The sequence below is a fragment of the Ailuropoda melanoleuca genome, chromosome 2 (genome assembly GCF_002007445.2).
Source record: "Ailuropoda melanoleuca isolate Jingjing chromosome 2, ASM200744v2, whole genome shotgun sequence".
In the NCBI taxonomy this organism is placed as follows: domain Eukaryota; kingdom Metazoa; phylum Chordata; class Mammalia; order Carnivora; family Ursidae; genus Ailuropoda; species Ailuropoda melanoleuca.
Genome location: NC_048219.1, coordinates 123,658,551 through 123,681,416, shown reverse-complemented (window position 1 = coordinate 123,681,416; position 22,866 = coordinate 123,658,551). Strand labels below are relative to the sequence as shown.

Below are 22,866 nucleotides of genomic sequence, written 5' to 3'. Positions count from 1 at the left end.
ATAAATGGCAAGAAATATACTCTCCCTTGTAAACAGTGCAGGGATTTTAAAGGGCTTCATTGTACAATGATAATTTCAGCAGAAACTCAAATGGTAGGGAGATCCCCAAGGGGTGATAATGACCAAGGTGGGTCACGTGTAACACAGCAAGGAATGGTGTGGACCACAGCAAACCGGAAGGGCGATCTTCAGACTAAAAATAAGAGCAACTTGGCCTCAGCGGCTGATACTCTGCAAGCCCAGGAGCCTCATGTTAGCTGAAATTTTTACTTAAAAAAAAAAAATTAGACATCTGTATTTTTATGCACCATTTCCAAATTTTTTACGGAGAGACATCACCATCAGACTCAACTCACAAGCCTGGAAGCCTCCGGTTTGCCACCTCACCCTTTAGGGACAAAGAAGTTGCCTCTCTGAAGGCAGAGGAAAGAAACCAGTAAAGTGAGCCATGCATGGCTTCTTCACGTACTTATCATTCGTGCCAACACGGGCCTTCAACACTCCAAAAAATCCTAACAACAAAATTAAAAAGCCAATGTAAACGTACTCCTTGTTTCACATTGTTTGCCTTTTTAAACAGCAAATAACAGGCTCTGATGGAACAGAAAAGCTTCTCTATAAAGGACTGCACCATTCTCATGGAATTTGGAAGGGGTCGAGGGCTAGGATGCATAGAAAACTTAAGGACCCAGAAAATTTTTTCACATAAAACCGTTAGAAATCTACAAAGCTATGTTTCATGGTTTACAGTCACTGAAGCAATTCAAATGGAAACTGTGCCTGGCACCCTCGCACAGGTTTGAGAAGACTGGACCACGTAAGAACTGAGCCGGGTATCTGCTCCAAGCTAGACGTGAGCTGAGAGATGAAGCCCCCGTGAGATTTCCTGGGCTCAGAAGTTGCCAGGGTCAACTGGACTGGGTCCGAGAAAGCCTGCAGATCTGGGTGCTCTCACGGGTCGTCCGCCTCAGAAATTCTCTAGGGTAGATTTCTATCTTCAATCCAAGACTAAGATTTAAGTCTATGAATTCAGCAGTGCTCAAACTCCTTTTGCTGGTCAAGCCCAGAGAGGACAGGGCTGCCACTGAACTGCATGTTCCCGCATGTGAACTACCGAGCTAAGGAGCTCTGCAGTATGATGACGCCCTCACCGAGTCACCAGAGCGGCAAAGAGAGCAAGGGTGGCGGGGAAGGGGGGGCGTGGGTGGAAATCACTGTTGTATAGTAATTTGGGGAATGCATACAGTCAGTTCTACAAACCAATGCACTTTAGTCTTTGAGAGTGTAGTCTGGAGAAAGCCACTGGCTGGGGTGTGCAAAAGACAAAATGGTCAAGGTTCTTGGTTTCTACCTTCAGGATCCTTATGCAGCCTTACTGACCACAAAAGCTGGCAACTGCAGGAATCTGTACCAGGAGTTAACGTCCTTTCCCCAAATGCATGGCTTCACCCTTTATTTGCTATAAATAATTAGTACTTTGGGCCTTTACAATAAGCATGCATGTGAGGGATAAAACTGGAAATAAACACCAATTTCCCCTGCAAGGGGAAAATACAGAGTGTGAGGAACACTCTAGACTGAATCGATAGCATACTATAGTTAATTTTCTGTCGTTTGTAACATTTATATACACAGACATACACACATATAATATATAACTAAATTTTAGTTAATAAATTTAATTCTAAATATATAACTATAAATGGATTTGGGAAAAAAGTGCAGAAACGGAGTTTGCCTTATTGAATATGTAACGTAGTACTGGAATAACTCACCATAAAATCTATGTTATTGTCTTCATTCCTGAAATGTTCCATCAACTTCTCAAAGCGCTGTTTTTCCCCACAAACCTGAAATACACATTTTCATCACGCATATGAAATTCCAAACATAGGCATTCTAAAATTAGATGCAGGAATTTTAGAATTACTAATTATTTCCAGAATAGCTTTTTATTGCCTCTCTCGCACACTATTTACTTCTGAGTTGGTTAACTCATAAATACCAACTTGAGCCAGGCCCTCAGTTTCTTTTAAATGTTCCCTTGATATACTGAAATCTCTATCAAATGTGTCTTTTTTATGGTTATCTTTGCAGCCCATCATTTTTTTAGCCTGCATTCAGAATCCCAGGATGTTATGGTTTAAAAAAGAAAACAAAACAACCCCCCCCCCGTTTTCCTTTTTAGAAAAGCACTTTTATTTTTATTTTTGTAAAGATTTTATTTATTTATTTGAAAGAGAGAAAGACAGCCAGCGAGAGAGGGAACACAAGCAGGGGGAGTGGGAGAGGAAGAAGCAGGCTCATAGCAGAAGAGCCTGATGTGGGGCTTGATCCCAGAATGCTGGGATCACGCCCTGAGCCAAAGGCAGATGCTTAACAACTGAGCCACCCAGGTGCCCCTACAAAAGCATTTTTAAAACAGGCATGCTAAAAGATTTGGACAATTTAGTATTTAAATTCCTCAAAAGCAGATTGAAAACATTCCTATTTAAATCAAATGATCTTAGTGCATAAACCACAACACAGAAGGAGACAGTGTCTACTATTACAGTAGACACTTGGGAAGCTGTATCAACCCGTTCAACGCAAGTACAGAAATTTGCAGTAATTTACGAAGTAGCACCCCTGAAGCCTGAAACAGTCACCTCAAATTAATGCTTTCATCAAACAGGTGAAAGAGGCAGATAAATTACAGTGAACTCCAGGGCCCCCAAAGTATCTGGGTCTACACGGGAGTTAAAAACACAGAGTCGAAGAAAGATCTGCTTGACTCAATTTTCCAGTTCTATCTGTCATCTTAGCAATACACAGGGTGATCCTGAAGAATTCCCCTAAAATGACATTTCATCATAATGCTATAATGCAGCCATTTGGTTCTGTCATGTTAAATCCCATATAAATATATATTTTGATGAAGAGAAAGATTCAAGAGGACAGCAATTTTGTCTGTTTTGTTCACTACTCTATTTTCAGTATCTAGAACAATGCTTAGCATGTTGTAAGTTCTCAATAATATTTGTTGAATTACACTGAAAAAAGGACAAATGAGTAATTATGTGAAAAGACACTTTGATGAAAGGATGACTGACTTTCCCACTGTATCACGTTGATGAAAGAAGAAGCATCAGCCCATCAACAGACCATCAGTAGAACCATCAGTAGACAGGCGCCGGGAGTAAGGCTTCAGTGATGGTTCCTGTGCCTCAACTGTGTGCTGGGAATGTTAAGCCTCCAGCCTCGGAGGGCCATCTGGGTCTCAAAGCAGCTTAATGTTCTCACTAGGTGCAGATCACGCTTTACTGTATTCTGATGACAACTCTCCATTTATTTATACCTGCCTTAACAAAAAATAATTACAGAAAAAACAGCGCATGGACCCAGGCGAGAGGAAGGGAAGGAGGCTCCAAACGGAGCATTTAAAGTCAAGCCTTTAAAAAACACACATGTCCAATCCCGCCTGAGAGAGCCTGGTTCAAGAGGACCAGGCAGGGCTGGGTGACGCGCACATGCCCAATTTTAAAAGCACTACAGACCATTTTGATGCAACTCCACAAAGACAGAGAACCAGAGATTTAAAGGGCTACTTTGTTTGCCCCTGGCCTCAGCCAGCCCCTCTTGGAGAAGAGGCAGCAAGTTCCTGGAAGCAAAAGGTTTGTTGGGGAGCGGGGAGGTGAGGCATTCCAAGCCCAGTTCCCTAGACTACGACATCAGCCACATCTTGTGCCCAGAGGCACAAAAGTCCCTAGCCTGTGAAAAGAGCCCAGTGGGTGAAAACTGCCAAGGTTGGACATGGAAAGGATCAGAATTACAACCTGAATTTTAAGAGAAGCCCCAACATAAGCACTTGTTTCACAGGGGAATGGTTTACTTCCATCTGTTTTAGGAGGTTGGTAGTGGCAGAAGAAAGGAAGAGAAGCCGCCCTGGATCTGCGAACAGCTACCCGCTACCGGAAGCGGTGATTAATGTTCCGTTGAGCCGCCAGGCACCCAATGAATGAACTAGAAGAAGCAACAGCCATCAATGAACAGTGATGAGGAGTACAATTCCTAGGCGGGCAAAACCCTTCAAATGAAAGAATGTCAAGACTCTGGAAAGTACCTGGTGCCCTCAGTTTATGAATGAGACTGAAACCTAGACAGAGCGAACTGTAACTTGATGAAAGGTCAATACAGAAGCTAGAACCAGGTCCCCAGCCGCCAGCCTGGCTGATGTTCCTCCTCCAGCATAGCCTAGAATGTGCAGATAAATGTCAGATGATAATTTAAAGCATTCCAGAATTATCTGCGACACCAACAAAGATGAAAAACGTTATTGTTAAAAACCACAATCATTACACCAGGCACATACTTGATGTGCTTGGACCAGAATCTTCCATGGAACTTCTAAAAATAGCAGGTTCCTAGAGTCTAAATCAAGACATACTGAATGAGAATCTCCACAGTGGAACTAGGAATCTGTGCTTTTAACAAGTACCTGTGGCTGCTGAACCAGTAGTTTCAATAATATAGACTAGCAGATTCAACCCCAACCTTTCTAACTACCAGATAACTAGATCATTAACTCTCCAACTCATTCAATCTCCAACTTACTAACAGATAAGGAGATACAGTTACCGTAACTGGGTATCACGGGCATGCAGCAGGATTGACCCACCGTCTCTGCAGAGGTACAATAAATAATAAGGTAAATCCCAAATAATCAGAGAGGCAATAAAAAAAGGGAGTTTATATGGCTGAGGAAAGCACATGTGGACAGCACAAAAACCAACTATTCACAGCCTGTTAATAATAAAAAAAAAAAAGGCGGTATCAAATCTAGAACAAGCAATATTAGGTTAATTTCATGCTGGGTAAAGATCCCAAAATCGCATGCCACCCTGATAGATACGTGCATTTCTTTAGAGGGCATCCTGTCAACAAATCCCTGCTAAGGACATCTGTGGTGTGAAACAGAGAAATAGCTTTAATCATTAAAAATAATACTTGAAAATCTTCTAATTCACAGCTGTGATGGACTTGGTGAAAAGAATCCAAATGCACAAAATGACGTGTTGCCAACAGAGATGCCAGTTTGGGGGAACTCTGAAAGAAAGATGTGGCTGACTGCTCTCCTTACCCCCTGCGAGAACCAGAAGGGCCTCTCCCATCAGCTCCACCACGTCCCTCTCTGTAAAGGTTTAAGGGAACAGCTCTCTTGCCAATCTCAACTAATGAGCACAGGGTGGTATTTTCTGACACTGTTCCCTAGGAAAGGCAGGGATTCCAGAGCCCCCCCTTTATTTCTGCTGAAGGAAAGGAAGCATGCAAACCAGATTCACATTTGTTTCTACATTACTTTAGCAATCATTAAACAAGTGTATACTGTAATCCCCCAGGAAATGGGAAGATATGTTTGGGGGAAGCTGGTAAAGTTGTGTTCGGCATCAAAGGAAAGCAGTCTCAGCTCATACTGCTCACATCTGGACCACCCCACACACTTGGTTCAAATAGAACAGCCATGGCTGAACGTGATGCTTTTCTCCTTTGAAACTGACCTGGCTCCAGAAAATGGTGAGGATACAAGAAACAAGACACCGATTCTCAGTTATGTTCAGAATCCACACATTGATGGGCCTTGGTGGGGATGCACTCAAGGACTTCATCAAAACATACAGAGGAGCCAGGAGTGTATCTGCATGTAAGTATTACTGAATATTACATATTGCTGCATATAATTTCCATCTGCCAACAAAGGCCAGACAATATCGGAAAACTTTGGAAAGTAAAAAAAAAACTGTTCTGTGGCAACTGAAGTAGGTCATTTCTTGCCTTTCATATGATCAATGGCATTTCCCATTCCCCTGCTAGCTTTAACACCAGTTTCCTCCATCAGTGACAAGTAGCCACTAAAGTAGGTGGGGTGGGGAGCAAATTTAAGAAAACGCGGCCACAGAAAGGCCAAGCTAAGATGACTGCCGAGGAGACTTTGTGCACGGGAATACTCCAACAGGAATTAGGTTTCTGCTACTAACAGCCAGCGCTGCCAGAAATTAAGCCAAACAGCAGGAAAAGAAAAGTATATGTTCCGGAAAGCCATGTACTCTGCAGGAAACTTAAGAGACATCTTCATTTATACATCAGTGTCGTGTGAATAAATGCACTGGCCCTGATTAACACTGTATAAAGCAAAAACCCTCAGGCTGGGATCCTGGACCACAGACTTCAGTTTACTGAACACCCACCCATCCCTGAGGTCCTGCCTGACGTCCAGGCCTCTTTGCACCTTGAACCTCTAACACTGATGGAGATGAGGGGATCTGAGGGCAGAAATATGACTAAACAGGAAACCTGCATCATATGTAGGGCACAGCTCTGCCACTACCCTGCTGGGAGCCTGGACAGCATGGTTGTCCCTAGAATCTCTGGACTTCAATTTCCACATCCATTAATTTCAGAGCCATAGGTTATACAGCGTGTTTTCAAGGCTTCTTTAAGGAAGCCATAAGCGCTACAGAGGACCACTCTGGGAGTTCCAAAGGTGGGGAGCTTGGCAGGGAAAGGAAAAACACAAATAGGAAAGGATTTTGGGACTTCTGTCCTCTTTTATCCAACTCTGCTTTACTGAGTTGCCTGATAGGATTTCATCGAAAAAAGTTTCACTGAAGGTTTTCACTGCTAATAAAAGTTTGGAAAAAAAAAAAAAACCCCTCACTTGATATCTTGAAGTTCTAAAATTCTAATCTAGGCATGGCAAGATAACACGATATCCCCAAACTGACCTGCCTGGCAGCTCAACACAAACCCAGTGTAGAGAGGCGCTCGCTACGCAAGCCTGCGTACCGTGTGTAAGGGCCAGAGCACTGCCTCACAGCATCTGGAGGCCTGGTGCTTGTAACGCCCATCAGTCTGGCCTTGCCCAGATAAAATGGCCACGCCCGGGACAAGCGAGATACATTTCCACTTCAAGGAGAACTGAAGCAAAAGCGCAACTCCTGCCAAAAAACAACTCAACTCTGTTCTGCAACATCTGTGAAAGACATTTCTGCACAGTGTCCCAAACCATTTGGATAAATCTGGGGCCCTGGATGCAAAGGAGGCAGTGGTTTACAGTGTCTCTAAGGGTGAGCAGGGGTGAGGGGATGATTTCCCTTAAGGCTCATAGTGGAGAAAAGATGGTTTTACAAAAGCCTGTAATAAAGAGTATTCTTGCTAGCCAGATGTTGAAATGAAAAACAGACGGCCGGCCTTCAGCCACCTCTCTGTCCCCCTTCAAGGTCAATGACCGTCTTTGGCTTCCCCAGCAACAGCTCCCAGGGCACCACACAAAGTCTGCAGCCAGACTGAGGCCTGACTCTTATGAGGTGGCTATAAACTATGCTTCTGGGTTAGTTATATAAAAATTAAAGGCCCCTTAAGTGTTTCCTTCTTGCCCTGTTGCCGGGTGCCTGCTTCAATACTTTCTTTTTCTCTTCTCACAATAGGCCCCTGTGATCTGCAGGGCTCCCTGCAGGAAGGCACCGTTTTTTAGAGGCACAGTCTATTATGACTGATTAGACGACCCTTCTCGGGGGGCTGCCCGGGAACAAAAGTTCGTTTTCTTCTCAGGGCCGCATGAAGTAAACAGTTATTTCATAGTCCTAGGTGGAAAGCACTTTTTTTTTTTACCTTCTACTGGGAACACCAGAAGCCTGAGGATTATCTGATGCCATGATGGCCTGACCAAAAAACCCACTTTGCTGGGGCGTCGTGTGCTTGCAGGAGTCTAACGCTCCTGCTCCCCTAAGGTAACTAGACGTTTCATCCACTGACACCAAACGGCTGCTGGGACAGAAGCAGACCACTCAGACCTATGTTGGCTCTCCTGTCTTCCGGGATTTAAGGGCGGAAACATTCACTGAATTGAAACATTTGGAAACTCAATGACCTTCTCTCTCACTCCACTGAAAACGACAGAGAGCTAAACAACTGAATGTATTCTACAATCTAGTCAACCCTCCTTCCTCATAAATTAATAAAACATTTCTATCGAAGTTGAACTGGTAAATAATCTGATTATGAGCCAGAGGTTTCATCCACTTCATGCTAAACACCCTTGTGAAAACTCCAGTTGCTTTCCCAGAAGTTTCCAAATATCCAGATGTTTTGGCACCAACCACAGAAAACAGCCAGATGACTCCCTTACTTTTCATGTATATATTTTGCTGTACCAAAAAAAGAACCCTGACATAGAAGCAAAGGGCTAGTAAAATCCCCAAAGAATAACTCATTGAAACACCACACCTTAAATGAGAAATGCATTTTTAATCACTCCCCTAAAAAAAAAAAAAGAAGAAGAAGAAGAAGACGACCTTCACTACATTTGAGAGAGGAAGGCTCCACAATTTAATGCTTCATAAATGACATCTTTCAGAAATATTCCTAATGCCTGACTTGACTCTTTCTGGCTTCAGTACAAGACACATCTCTTGGTCATCAGGAAGAACTCATACAGATTCTTTCAAGGCTTCTGTTCCTTTAGGAAGACCAAAATACACTGCAGTTCAAGAGAGACTGATACTTGAATAGCTATCCGAAGAGTGAGGAGCCAAGGCCTTCAGTCATCTCTGGGATGACTTACCGAACAGACCCCTCAAATGCAGAAGGCCTAACACTGTATTTCTTTCATTGCTCCTCACAGATTCATCCTTTGAGCATACCCAAGCCAGGCAAGGGAGGACACAGTGACACACTTCTAGTGGTCATCACGTGTTCGGTGAATTGTAGCAACAACACTGATAGGAGTGGTTAAAATCCTAGGCATTTTCACCACATATCTTGGGCCCTGCTCAGGAGACAGATGTCAACCCATGCTCTCTTCATGCCTGAATCACAAGTCAAATTAAATCTAACAAAAATGTGCTATGAATTCAGAGCCCCTGAAGACAAGGACTCTGTTGGCTAGATCAAAGACCTCAGTCCACAAGCAGGCAAATGCCTGAAGTTTGTCCACTGCTCCCTCCCCCCGATTCCACATCTTCACTTTCTTCTGTGCTCTGCCCCAGTGCTGGGTCTTCATCAGGAAGACCTCACTCTCAGCAGCCCAGAACCACTTCCACCCGGCCCAACAAGACAGCAGACAGTGTATCTGGGAAGCGGTTCTTAAAACATGGTTCTTGAACACCAAGGGTCTCTGAGACCCTTTCACAGAGTCTGTGAGGTCAAAACTATTTTTATAATGATACAAAGGTGTTACTTGCCCTTTTCACAGAGTAGACATTGGCACGGGAAGTACAAAAGCAAAAGTGGGTGAAGAAAAGCACTGCTGCCTTGGCAGTGGCACCAAGTACTCCAGTAATCACTGTATTCATCAGAGTCTCAGTTAAAAAAAAAAAAAAAAAGCCAGTTTCACTTAAGAGTACCCGTGATAAAAGGGCATATCTGATAAAGACTTGGTATTCAAAGTAGATAAGCACTGACACAACTCAACAGCCAAAAAACACATAATCTTAAAAATGGGCGGAAGACACGAACAGACATTTCTTCAAAGAAGACATCCAGATGTCCAACAGACACATGAAAAAATGCTCACCATCACTCATCATCAGGGAAAAGCAGATCGAAACCACAAAAAGATATCATCTCACTCTTGTCAGAATAGCAAAAATCAAAAACACAAGAGACAATAAGTGTTGGCAAAGATGTGGAGAAAAAGGAGCCCTTGTGCACTGTTGGTGGGAATGCAAACTGGTGCAGCCTCTGTGGAAAACAGTACAGAGGTTCCTCAAAAAATTAAAAATAGGGGACACCTGGGTGGCTCAGTTGGTTGTGTGGCTGCCATGGCTCAGGTCATGATCCTGGGATCAAGCCCTACATCGGGCTCCCTGCTAAGCAAGGAGCCTGCTTCTCCCTCTCCCTCTGCTCCCCCCCCCCATCAAATAAATAGATAAAATCTTTTTAAAAAATTAAAAACAGAATTACCATATACCTAATAATTGCATTACTGGGTATTTACCCAAAAAATACAAAAACACTAATTCAAAGGGATATGTGCACCCTTATGTTTACTGCAGCATTATTTACAATAGCCAAATTGTGGAAGCAGCCCAGGTATCCACCCATAGATGAATGGATAAAGGGGTGTGTGTGTGTGTGTGTGTGTGTGTGTGTGTGTGTGTGTGTGTGATGGATCATTATTCGTCCATAAAGAATGAAATCTTGCCCTTTGCAACAACATGGATAGAACTGAAGAGTATTATGCTAAGCAAAATAAGTCAGTCAGAGAGGGACAAATACCATGTGATTTCACTCATAATGTGGAATTTAAGAAACAAGCAAAGGAAAAAAAGAGAGAAACCAAGAAACAGGCTCTTAACTATAGAGAAAAAACTGATGGTTCCCAGAGGCGAGGTGGACGGAGGGACGGGTGAAATAGGTGATGGGGACTAAGAGCGTACCTACTGTGATGAGCACAGGGTCACGTATGGAATTGCTGCATCACTGTAACGTACATCTGAAGCTATCATAACACGCCATGTTAACTATACTGGAATTAAAATTTAAAACTTAATTACAAAAACCTTGTTGATACAATAAAAAGTATTATTTTTATTCAATCTGGACCAGTGAATATACACCTTCTTAATATCCTCTATGATGAAATGGGAAGCATGCTTTAGTAAAGCACTTTTGCTATTTACTAAAATATGGGTGCCTTGAAGAAAAGCATTTCTAGGATTATTCTAGTTGCAAGATGACCTGGCCATTTTTTTTTGTTCTTATTTGAAAGAATAACTAACAAACCACAGTTATTCAGACTTAAAAATCTGGCAGTAATTTTCTTGAAAATGGATGAAGGAAACTGACAATATTTGTTTCTAATGATAAAAATTGAGCTTTCAAGCAAAAATGAGAATTTTGGAAAACGTATTCATGAGTTTGACAGCTTTTCCAGTATTTAAAGATTTTTTCTGATGAAATTGGTAGTAATAATAATGGGATTTTAAAAAAAATATTGCATGATGAAATGTGTCAATATTCAGAAGATCCAGATAATTCAGTGAATTGATATTTTCCAACTGACTACCACATATTGTTATAAAACTATGCATTCAAGGTAGAAAACAAGCAAATAAATCTTACACTAACAGAGTACCAGAAGTTCATTAATACAGTTTCAGATTCTACTTTGCAACTAACCTGTAAGAAGCTACTACCTGTCCAGTGTTTGCATAGTTCCAAAAAAGAATAGCCACTGTTACCCGAAAATGCTACTGAAGTACTTCCTTTTCCATCTGTTTATATGTGTGGGCTGGATTTTCTTCAACTACTTTGATCAAAACAACACAAGTGACTGAAGGCACGCAACTATCTTCTATTAAGCCAGACTTTAAAAGATGTATAAAAATATAAAGTAATGCCACTATTGCCACTATTGCGGACGGAACTGTGTCTCCACAAAATTCATATGTCGAAGCCTTGTCCTCAACTGTATTTGGAAATAGAGCCTTTAGGAGGTAAGTCAGATTAAATGAGGTCATTAGGGTGAGTCCCTAATCCAATGACATCGATGGCCTTAGACAAGGGAGAGACCTCTATACACACACATACACACATACACACATACACACACACACACACACACACACACACACACACACCCAAGAAAGACCATCTGAGGATAGAGCAAGAAAGCAGCCATCTGCAAGCCAGACAAGGACTCTACCAGAACCCAACCATGCCAACATGGGGACTTTCAGCCTCCATAACTTTGAGGAAATAAATTTCTGTTGTTTAAGCCATTCAGTGTATGGTATTTTGTTATAAAACAGCTACGACTGTCACTGATTTTTTTTTAAGTTTTGAGAAATAGATATTTTCTTATAGAAAAAGTTATTAACACTAACATATAACGAATCTATTGTGTTATTTTTAATGAAATACATATCAAAATTTTGCTTTCATTTCTAATGGGGTCAATATCAATTCATAACACGCATAAACAAAAAATTGGGGGATCCTTCATAATTTTTAAGAATGTAAAAAGGGGTCTTGAGGCCAAAAATTTAAGAACTACTAGATTATACTACTAGAGAATAGCTTCTTTATTTCTACAAAGATGATGAATTTTCAAAACCCAAAACCTGAAGAAGCAAATAAATGGATTTCTAATAGGAAAAAGCCTTATAAGATTGTCGGGGAGTCAATCACACCATACAAAGAGCAACTACATCTGCTATCTCTCCACAAGGATGAAGTCACCTCATTCAGACAGGTTTCCCTGGATCGCAAGAAACCCACCACTAGTTTACAAGGCAGGAAAAACGTAAACATTAAAAATAAAAAAAATAAAACAAAAACAGATGTCCCTTCAATTATGTTACACAGGGACAGGTACAATCCCTGGCATTTACCAGGTTAGACAGCAGTGGACTCCTGGGGTGTGCCTTCCTCTGTCACATGGAGGCTTATTACAAGGCTAGATAATCTTTTCCCAAAGGCAAGTGAATACTGGATTCCAAGCAAGAATAGGAGAGAGATAAAGAAACAGATCTCTCCCACATGGTCTATAGGACATGCATTCCCCAAAGTTCGGGGGCAATCATACTCAGTGAATCTACCCAAGTACATAGATTTGCCCTAGAACGCATGACATGCTAAAATATCAAACAATCAAGAATACGCAAGCAACAAATAGACGATTATCTTAACAATGCACTAAACAAGTCCTTGATAACTACCACGTAGAATATGCTACTTCCTAGCTTTACACCTATTCCTGGAAAATACTTCAAAATGGAAAAGTCAGTGTTGTTCTTAGCGGTATACCAGTAAATCCGGATACCACATGTGTTGCTGGTACACTGACTGGTGGGGAAGGAACCCTCATTTTCCACAGCCAAAACCAAACTGCTGAAACAAAACAGAGCTACAGCTCATGTTACTGTAATTGGCCATTTCCACTCTCCAGTGACGCAGGGCTGAGGGGGGAAATTTCGTCAGAGCGCTCAACTTCAAGATGAAGGGTGACTGACAGTGATTGTTGGACCACAATCAGGAACCGCCATTTTCTTCTACCGAGTGTGCTTCAGTCAATTGTTGTGAATGAAAACCAAGCATGACTATATATCCCTGGCAGATGGCTGTCAGGAATGAAGAACTGGGCAGGAGCCACAGGCACCACTATGGCGAAAGGAATCAAGAATGGCCGCTGGACTACAATGAGTAGACAGAGTTTGGGTATGATGGAGGAGCTGGGAATGAAAAGCCTGAATAATGACTCAAAAGCTCAGTCTCTCAAATATGGCCCAAGCCAGCGATGCTTTCATGAACAGGCCCTTACAAGTGGCAGGCACCAACGTGCGCCCCCAGCACACCCAGCTCACTTTCTGCTTAGGGAAGCAGCAAGCTCCTTTGACACACTGCAGATTTTTGTTAATGACACTTGGGATTAGGAAACCGGTGCAGCTATTTCCAGGTGGTTATAAAGGGAACAAGGGACTAACATCACAATGTAGTCTAAAATCACAGAGCTCTATCTTTATTTTAAGCTCGTTTCTATCCTACCAACTGCCCTTAGACATGTTACGTTTCGTTCTTGTTTGTAAATTTTTGTACCCATCATGTGATTATCTGGGTACCTTGTTTTTCTATCTGTAGTACAAGAAGCACTTAGCTTTTCTCAGATGGAACTGCCTGAGCATATATGCATAATATGTATTTCATAGACATGCACAGACCAAATTTTATATAGAAATGAAAATGTAGAATTTGAAAGGAGACAGAGACCATGTGACTAACTTGTCACCTAAAGCAGGAACTTGCACCACAAGACACCACACCCACCAGGTATATTCTCACCCCCCTGACTGCCCTTCATGTTCTGTGTTGGTCTCTTCTGAGCATCCTTCCAGGCCATTCTATCCTGGCCTCCTTACTCCTCTAGGCTGGCACCCTGTGGAGTTCATCTCCTTAGTTACAATGCCCTTCTCTATTTGGGTTATACACACTCACTCCCCAATACCTCTGTTTAAACCTGTTCTCTCATTCATCATCTTTAGTTCAGAATGAAGAATCTGACATTAGACATTTTACCACCACAAAGAGAATGAATTTAACAAAAACAAAGCTTAGCTTCTTCACTGGAAAAAAGAAATCCCAGATATTTGTTTATCGTGGCTGTGCTACTTTCTTCTTAATTAAATGTATATCACTTGAATAGATTTCATTCTCCTCTTATATCCATCCCAAATTCACTGGATCATCCTGTCTCCTGCTGACTTTTGTGGCTTTCCATCCATTGTCCTGGCCACAGACTTGGTCCAGGGCCCAGTCACTTACTGCATGAACTACCTACCTTCCAAACTCCAGCATCTCCCCTCTCAGGTACTTCATGCCGAACATCTGTACCCTTGAAGATTTACCAGAATTACATAAAATGCCCTCACAGATTTCCACAGAGTCATATAGAACAGATACAAAAACACTTTATAAACTGTAGAGTGCTTTGTAACTATCAGTTGCTTCTCTTTCCCTTTTTCTTTTCCCTCCTACTTTACCTTCCAGTTGAGATTCTATCACAGGTTTCAAATCTCTCCACAGTGACCTCCTCAGATTCCTACTCAAGCCTGCACCCTGCCATGCTTTCTTCTGGATCACGGACCCCAGCCACACATGTCCCCTTGCCATGCAGCACATTTATCTGACTTAACTCTCTCCAGGATGGACCTCGCGCCATTCTCTCCTTCTGTTCCCAGAATGCCCTCCACCCACCAAACAAATGTCTGCCTCCCTTTAGAATCCTGCTCAAGCCCCATCCTCTCTTTTCAGGCCCCATACAAATAGCCCAGTTGGTCCTGAATGTTACTAATAACTAAAAACACTCCAGTAAGCTGCCCAATCCTTAACTGTTTGGTTAGGCCAGCTTTGTAGTAGAGGCTGAGGGTATTGTATGAACATGTGCAGAAAGTGTTTGGTATGTGACAACACGTTACAGAAGGTTGACTATGAGCCTTCTGCTCAATGGGTCCGGGTAACAATCCCAGGGTTGCCGTTTACTGAAGTATGTCAGCAGCCCATCCACTCTAAACCTCTTGTTCTTTATTCCTACTTCATGGGGTGGACCTTAGAGCTAAAGTACTATATGGCAGTCTGTTGGCACTCAGCAAACAGGAGATGACAGCCTTTCTATTTCCGTATTTGTATATGCCTTTTTTGTACACACGACATAATCTATTGGCTGATGTTTATAACATGGAATAAAATGGAAGAGATTCAAGAACTCTGATCGTGTTTTCTTTCTGAAAACGACTGTTTGTTAGTTTAAAAGAAACCAACCAAACAAAGCCCTTATGTACTGACTACAGAGCCCAAATAAATTTGTTTAATGTGCTTTAGTTTTACAAGCATTTAAATTTCAAATGAAATCTGAGCTTGACTCACACAGGGAGTCAAGCTCAGTTAAGCATATTCATTGGCAAGAACACCTAAAACTAGTTTAAATTATAATAGGGAATAAAAAAAAAAATAAAGCATAATTCTTAACGTTCTGAATTACTGCCCTCTTATTGTTTTCCTTAGCATATATTTAGTCCTTAACTAACTACCTCTTAAAGTCAACCCTGCCTTTCTCAAGGCAACTGAAACTTTTGTGGGACAAAAATCATGTCTTTTATCTTCTGCCAAACTCTCCTGATCTTATAATGGTGCTTTTTTCCATGGTAAGAAGTATATTTGCTCAACAAGTCCCTAAAAGTTCCAGAAAATTTTGATTTTGTCTTTATTTTTGGAGAGAAATTACACAAAAGATAACTAGCATCTTTAGAAAAGACGAGAGAGAGCTGTCATATAAAACACTACCAGAAGGAAAATTCTAACCCTGCATAATAGGGATCTTTAACCACATGAGGCATGTTGCAATAGATACATACACACACTGTCACTCCAACCCTTTTCATCTGTCTCTTTTTAGAGTCTGTTACTGTGCTTAAATATATCTTTACGCTGTTACTCATAACACACACACTATGCATACACTCATATATGCACACATAAGACATAAATCTATGTCATTTATCCTTCTCCTAGTAAACATATCTACCATAGCATTTTCATAATTATTCGAACAGCTCTATTTAAACCTAGAAGCCTAGTTAACAAGATGGTTAATACAGCCCTGGGTCTAGGACTTAACCATTGCTTAGCACTGGACTTAATGACCACTAAAAATAACCTATAATCCAGACTTGACATTTTAAAACAATTCTTTCTATTTTCAGTTAATATGAACCTGCTTTAAAAAGCAGCTAGAACAAATGTAGAATACTAAAGTATACTTAAGTCCCAAGATACAGACTTTAAAAAAAAAAACAAAACTCCTTGTTACACACATCAGGGTGGAGTGAGGGAGAAACAGAATAGGGAGGTGTTCTTTCACACAGGAAAAAGAAACCAAGGTGACCCTAAAATAGACTTTAACATTACTCTGCAGAAATAAACGCCAGAATGGCAAGCAGATCCTGACCGGGAGCTAAACCCTCCCCACATTCTAATGGTTTTGGAGTTGGTGCTGACATCATCAGAGCTCTCAGAGCTTTGGTTCCATTTCTCTAATCAAGTCACAGCGCAGGGCTTCCTACCATCCGCACGTACCTTACAACCGTAACTACCCCTACATGTCACAGAAACTCTTCCCAAAGTGCAAGTGTCATGTTCAGGGACCTGGGCCAGGCTTGGGTTCAGATCCATGGGGTCTTATAGAGACACACAGCTCTCACCGTTTTCTTCCTGAGGTCTTTCATTGTGATCTTCCCAGAATACGCAATGAGGACATATACGCCTACTATTTTACAGTTGGCCAAGGGCCCAGATTTTAGAAACAGCGTTTTTACATGACTAAAAACAAAGGAAGCAACGCCATGTTTTTTGTTTGTTTGTTCGTGTTTGTTTGTTTGTTTAAAAAGGTGGCTGCTATGAATGAAATAGAAGATGAGGCTCCCTGGTGAGTAACTGCAGGCAGGCTTGTGGAGAGGGGGGCGGGTCTAATTGAAGTCAGGTTGAAAAGCAAAGTACCTCTACAAATGCTCCTAGATTCGATAATCTCATGTCCCCAGGTATCACTATCTTCTCGCACTTTTTTTTTTTTTTTAGTTCCCTCAGGCCCACAGCACAGGGAAGTCCTGTCAATATTAGCAGATGCAGGAGCAGATGACGGTCACTGGAGGAAGAGGCCCAAGGAATGAGAACTATGAATGGCAAAATCTCTAAAACAAATCTCAAATCCTAACCACACCCTGCTCAAAGTGACCTCATGCCAAGCTCCTTGCCAACAGACTCTTGGAGCAAAATGGAGCTGCTATTTCTTTATGGAGAGAGTCATTCTAAACAGCAAGCGCTTGGAGGAGATCGGAGAACACGTTCCCTTCCCTGCCTCTTGATTCTTCAGGCTACAGGGCAATAGGAAGACTCTGGAATAAGACATGAGATCTTTCCCCACCTGCCCCTCACTTCCCACCTTGTCTCTTCCCACACCCTCTTCCCCTTTAAGAACAGAGAGTACAGTGAGCTACAGTAACTACAGTCCTTGAAGCTTTACTAGGATGCTGCCTTCTTTGTATAAAAGGACACCTTCCCCTGGTGTGGGGGGCCAAAGAACCGCCTCCAAAAAGATGTCCATGTCCTATGCCTGGTGCTCGTGACTGTTTACCTTCCACCTAACAGGGACTTTGCAGGTATGATTAAGATAAGGATCCTGAGATGGGGAAGTTATCCTGGATTATGTGGGTGGACCCCACAGAATCACAACGGGAACAAGAGGAAGGAGGCCAGAGGACCAGAGTCAGAAGAGGCTACGAACCAAGGAGTGAATGCATGCAGCTTCTAGAAACTGGAAGGGCAAGGAAGTGGATTCCTTGAGAGAATGCCACTTTATAGACTCACTGTATACGTGCGACCAACAGAACTGTAGGATAATACGTGTTGTAATAAGCCACTAAGTCTGTGGCAATTTATTACAGCAGTAATAAGAAACTAATACACCTGGTTAACTCTTACTCATTCTAAACTCAGCCCAGGCACCCTTTTCTATAGGAAGCCTCCCCCGAGAGCACCCATCCCATCTGCCTTCCTTCTTCCACCCCCTCTTGGTTAGCTGTTATTCCTCCTATCAAGCCTCTGACATTTAACTTTATAAAGCCTCGTAGTTCAACTGTCAAAATATCTGTTTCCTTAACTGGACTCAGATGCTCCTTCTCAAGGGTAGGGCCTATGTCTTGCTCATTTTCTTATTGCCAGTATTTATCAATGTTTCTGACACAACAGGGCACTCGAATGTTCATGAAAATTTTCCAAGTTAGCATGACTCATCCCCTAATGACCAACAGGAGACCAGCCTTCACTTCCTTACAAGATGATAAAGACAGAGATGATAAAGAAATAACTAGTTCGTTACCAGGGGCTCAGAAATCTTACATAAATGACTCCTTTCTCCTCTAGAAAGGCTCCCAAAATACCGTTTGCCCATAGTAAACTGGCTTGAAAGAAGCAGCAACCATCCTTCCTAACTCCAGTGAAAAAGTTTACAAAGCTTTCAGTCCTGAAGCAAAACCAAGTATTGGGTTGAGAAGAGAGAGAAAACAGAAGAGGAACCACTAGAGATATATTGGTAATTCTCAAAAAGTTACAGAGGTGAATTGTATTTTCCAACGATGACCAAGGCAGTATCTCCCACCTCACGTGTTCTCCCATGGTGTGACCCTCGCAATACACCACGGAGAAGTGAAGTCATTGTTGCCCCCCTGTGTCTGTGTTGGCCTTAGTGACCTTAGAACCAACAGAATGCAGAAATGACACTGATGACTTCTGACACTAGCTCAGAAGACATGCTGTGACATCTATCACTTCAAATACCTGATCTCGCTCGGTGCCTTCCTGGACACTCCCTCTTGGAAGCCAGCTCTCCGACCATAAGAAGCTCCAGCCACCCGGAGCTCTACATGGAGGCACCCTGGTTGGTAGGCTCCACTGAGCTCAGCCTTTGAGTCATCACAGCCCAGGAGCTAGGTATTTGAGTGAAGAAGCCTCCAAATGAGTTCCTGCCCCTAGTCGCTGGGATCTTCACTGATAAAGCCCTGGTCGTGAGGGAGCAGGGACAATCATCCCTACCCTGCCCGGCCTGACCCCCTGATCCACAGAATCCATGAGCACAGTAAGACTATGTTTGGGTCATTTATTGTACACAAGCAGTAACTGCAACAGTTAATAAATGGTCCCCCAAAAATAACTGCGGTGCCTCTGCTTGCTGATCAGTAGCAGACAGACTGGCCAGAGAAGAGTCTCAGTGAATCAGATTAGTTAATTCTGGCCTTATACAGTGAAAAACACACACGCTCTCGAACCGTAGCTCCCACAGTCTGAGATCTGAGAAAATACACTGCTTTTCGCTCAGTGAGAGACTGAAAAAGTGCCCTTCCCTCCATGTTGAAAATTTTTACCAATGAAGGAGGTCTTGTGCTGGATTTATAATCCTACACCCTCAAATGTCTGAGAGGTTAGATTAGATGGGATTAAACTCAGAAGGACGCTGGAAGCACACCAAAATGTCTGCTCCCCTTCCTGCCCAATTTGGCCCACTGTAAATAAAACTTGACAGGCTTTCTTAAATCAACTTAATAACGTGTAGCAGGAGTGCTTCCGGGTGCTCAGTAGCTAAACCACATCAGCTTTCCGAGGAAGCCTTCTAGAAAAAGGCGAAAAAACTAATGACTACTGCCAAGAGTGCTGCATACAGGAGCGCTGGTGGCCTTGAGTGACTCATTTCACGAGGCCCCACCTCTCCACACTGGAAGGGCAGAAGTGGGAAGGAGGTGGGCCTTGAATAACCGAACTCAGGCCTCGGGCTTATTTGTTAAAGCCAGATGCTGTCATTTTGGAAGCAGATGAGAACACAGTTATAATCATTCTGGAATCCTGATGAATTCCAGGTGCATCTCCCAGCAGCCTGGGGGAGCTGGTAGCTCAAAACCCTCCTAGAGTTTTATTACAAGTATCATCGCAGGCTATCCCACTGCAGAATCTATGAGGCCTCGCCATCTTTCCCTCTCATTTCAAATGGGAGCACTTTTTTTGCCAGATTCTTGGAGACACTTTCTTAAAGGCAGTTTGTCAGATATACCAAAGAATAGAATGGAAAAACAGTAGGAAGTCTAGGGAAAGTTGAAGAGAGCTAGGTCTAGGTGGAAGACGTCAAGGTTCCTAAGGGAAACTGGATTAAATCGTGTTTGTAACTCTAAAGTGCGGGCTAGTTCATGTCCTTAACCTGTAAGGGTAGTTTTATGACCCAGTGGATCGCTAGCCATGGTCCATGTCCTTTGGGAGAGAAGAAAAAGCATGAGCAGAACCTCAAGTAGTGTTTATGGTGGCTAAGCTTCAAGGGCACACAGCCTGAGAGTCTAGCCACATTTTAGGAACGCCTGCCCGTGTTCCAGGCCTGTTTCTCTAGGCTCCTTGTCAACCCTGGGCATTTCTCAACATCCTTCCTTCCAATCAACCCTTTCTTCCGTATGTTAGAGTCAGTTTCTGCTTCTCACAAACAAGACCCTGAGCTAACGCAAACACCAAGAGAAGGACCTTTGCTACCAAATGTATTTTTTCCTATTGGGGAGGCCAAATGTTCAAAAACATATACTGCTATGCAGCTAAGGGAGTATTGGTTTAGACAAGATGATCATACGTCCCTCCACATGGCAAAATTAGCCAGTAAGCAAAAAACAGATGACTCCTTGTTCTCACCCTGGTCCTCAATTCAGGACCATAAATTTTCATGAGGAGATGTTTCGACACCAAAACCAGATGTGTTAATTCCATTTAGAAAAAAAAAATTAAGAGAAAAGAATTCAAGGAGCATCATCATGGTTTAGTCTTTACTCACCACAGTCAAATTTTAGGCATGCCACAAACCGTGCTTGGTGTAAGAACTCATTTATCATCAGGTATATTGAGGTGATATATGTGCTTCCTCAGGGACACCAGGCTTAGTCCCAACCTCAACACCCATCTAAAGCAAGGCCTTGGGTTATATTCCTCCTGCCATCAGATATCATTAAATTGGAAGTGCTCCCTCTTTTCCTAAAGCATGTACTCCAGATAATATAAGGATATGTGACGAAATTCATTGCAAAAACACAGAAAACCAAAATTGTTGAGATTCTGAATATTTTGAAATATGAGAAATTTAAGGAATCATACATAAAAAGTCTATCAAAAGCAAAGAGACACCGCCCTGTAATTTACATTTGAATTAACTACTGGTAGCCAAGTAGGACAGAGTGGATTTGCTGGTTCAAGAAGTAGAGGGGAAAACATCCTGCTACATACGTAACATGCACGGTCTTTAAACTTCCCTTTAGCATCTGGTGCCATATTGCAACAGATCAAAGCCCAAAGAGTCTGGCTACTCTAATGCCTATTACTTTATCTATAAAACAAGATACTGATGTCTAAAGTCAAACCCCACAACCACCCTCCTTCAGTACCACCAGCGAAAACAAGGATAATCCCATCATCCTTCTTAAGGAGACAAAGAGAATCCCAATTTACTAAAAGGGATAAAAAGCTTTAAAAACAATCTTCTTGAAGGCAAACGCTCTTTGTTGTCCCTACTCCCTAGTATCCTGGTACCTGGTATGGTGCTCTCTCTGGCATGAACAGCTCAATATGTATTACTCTCACCCAAACCCTATCTGCACAAGCATCTGAGATCATAAGTACAACTTTTCCTAATGAGGAACAGCTGGCTCCCAAATCTCCCTAAACCCAGAAGATTCCACTGACATTTTTGCTAAAATGATTAAAGAACACACTCTTGACTATGATGTATAAGAAAAAAAAATCCCTCACATAAAATGGGAGAAAAGAGAAAAGAAAGAAATTTAAGACACTCTGGGCTAACAATGGCATTACACTTAAAAAAATAAAAGTCAATATAAAGTAATACTTTTTCACCCTAAAACTGAACAGATAAATGGGTTGATGCTCTTTTGACCTATCCATAAGAATCACGGTTCTCAGGGGCGTGCTCCTGCCCTGTCTCCATTCACATGGCTATTAGGGTAATCCCTTTGCTTGGTCTGTCTACATGGACTCCATACCTTGAGGTCAATGCACGCCAAGGGCACACACAGAACCTGCTCTTGTGCCTTCTCCCCCACGGCACTGTTTCTCTAAGATGCCAATGCCTGTTCAAGGAGAGTCAGATCTTATACACCATCATGCATAAGTAATTACAGAAATGAGGCAAATTTTGGTTAAAGCTTTTAAAATTCAAAGTCAGGGGAGCCTGGGTGGCTCAGTCGTTAAGTGTCTGCCTTCGGCTCAGGGCGTGATCCCGGAGTTCTGGGATCGAGCCCCACATCAGGCTCCTCCGCAGGAAGCCTGCTTCTTCCTCTCCCACTCCCCCAGCTTGTGTTCCCTCTCTCGCTGGCTATCTCTCTCTCTCTCTCTCTGTCAAATAAATAAATAAACTCTTTAAAAAAAATAAAATTCAAAGTCAAAATTAGTTTGCATTGCTACTTTGCCATTAGATTTAGTAAGATTACTTTTTTCCAACAAAGCACCCACTACTCCCTAAATGGAAAAGCCATAAACAATTCTGATACCAGGTCCTTAAAACCCAATTCTGCAAGTATTATCATGCATAAGAAAGGCACTCTATTTTACCTAAAAGGAAACAAAGTTAACAACCATCTCATGAATTACTGGTTTTAAGGATTACTGACTGTACACAATTATAATTTGAGGACATAATTTGACCTGCAATATAATCAGATGCTTGTTGTGATACTGCTGATGTTATAACAAGGGTCACTGATGACTATATAGTAAGTGCTTCCAGTGTGGAAGGACAGAGACATG

At 42.2% G+C, this 22,866-nt stretch overlaps 1 protein-coding gene across 1 annotated transcript in view; it reads right to left on the bottom strand.

Annotated features, from left to right (window-relative positions):
- The window catches only part of FMNL2 (formin like 2), a 303,412-nt gene that overhangs the window by 33,986 nt on the left and 246,560 nt on the right, over window positions 1–22,866 (bottom strand). The window contains 1 exon segment of the mRNA XM_034654575.1: window positions 1,776–1,850. Within this exon segment, the coding sequence (XP_034510466.1) occupies window positions 1,776–1,850 (75 nt within the window).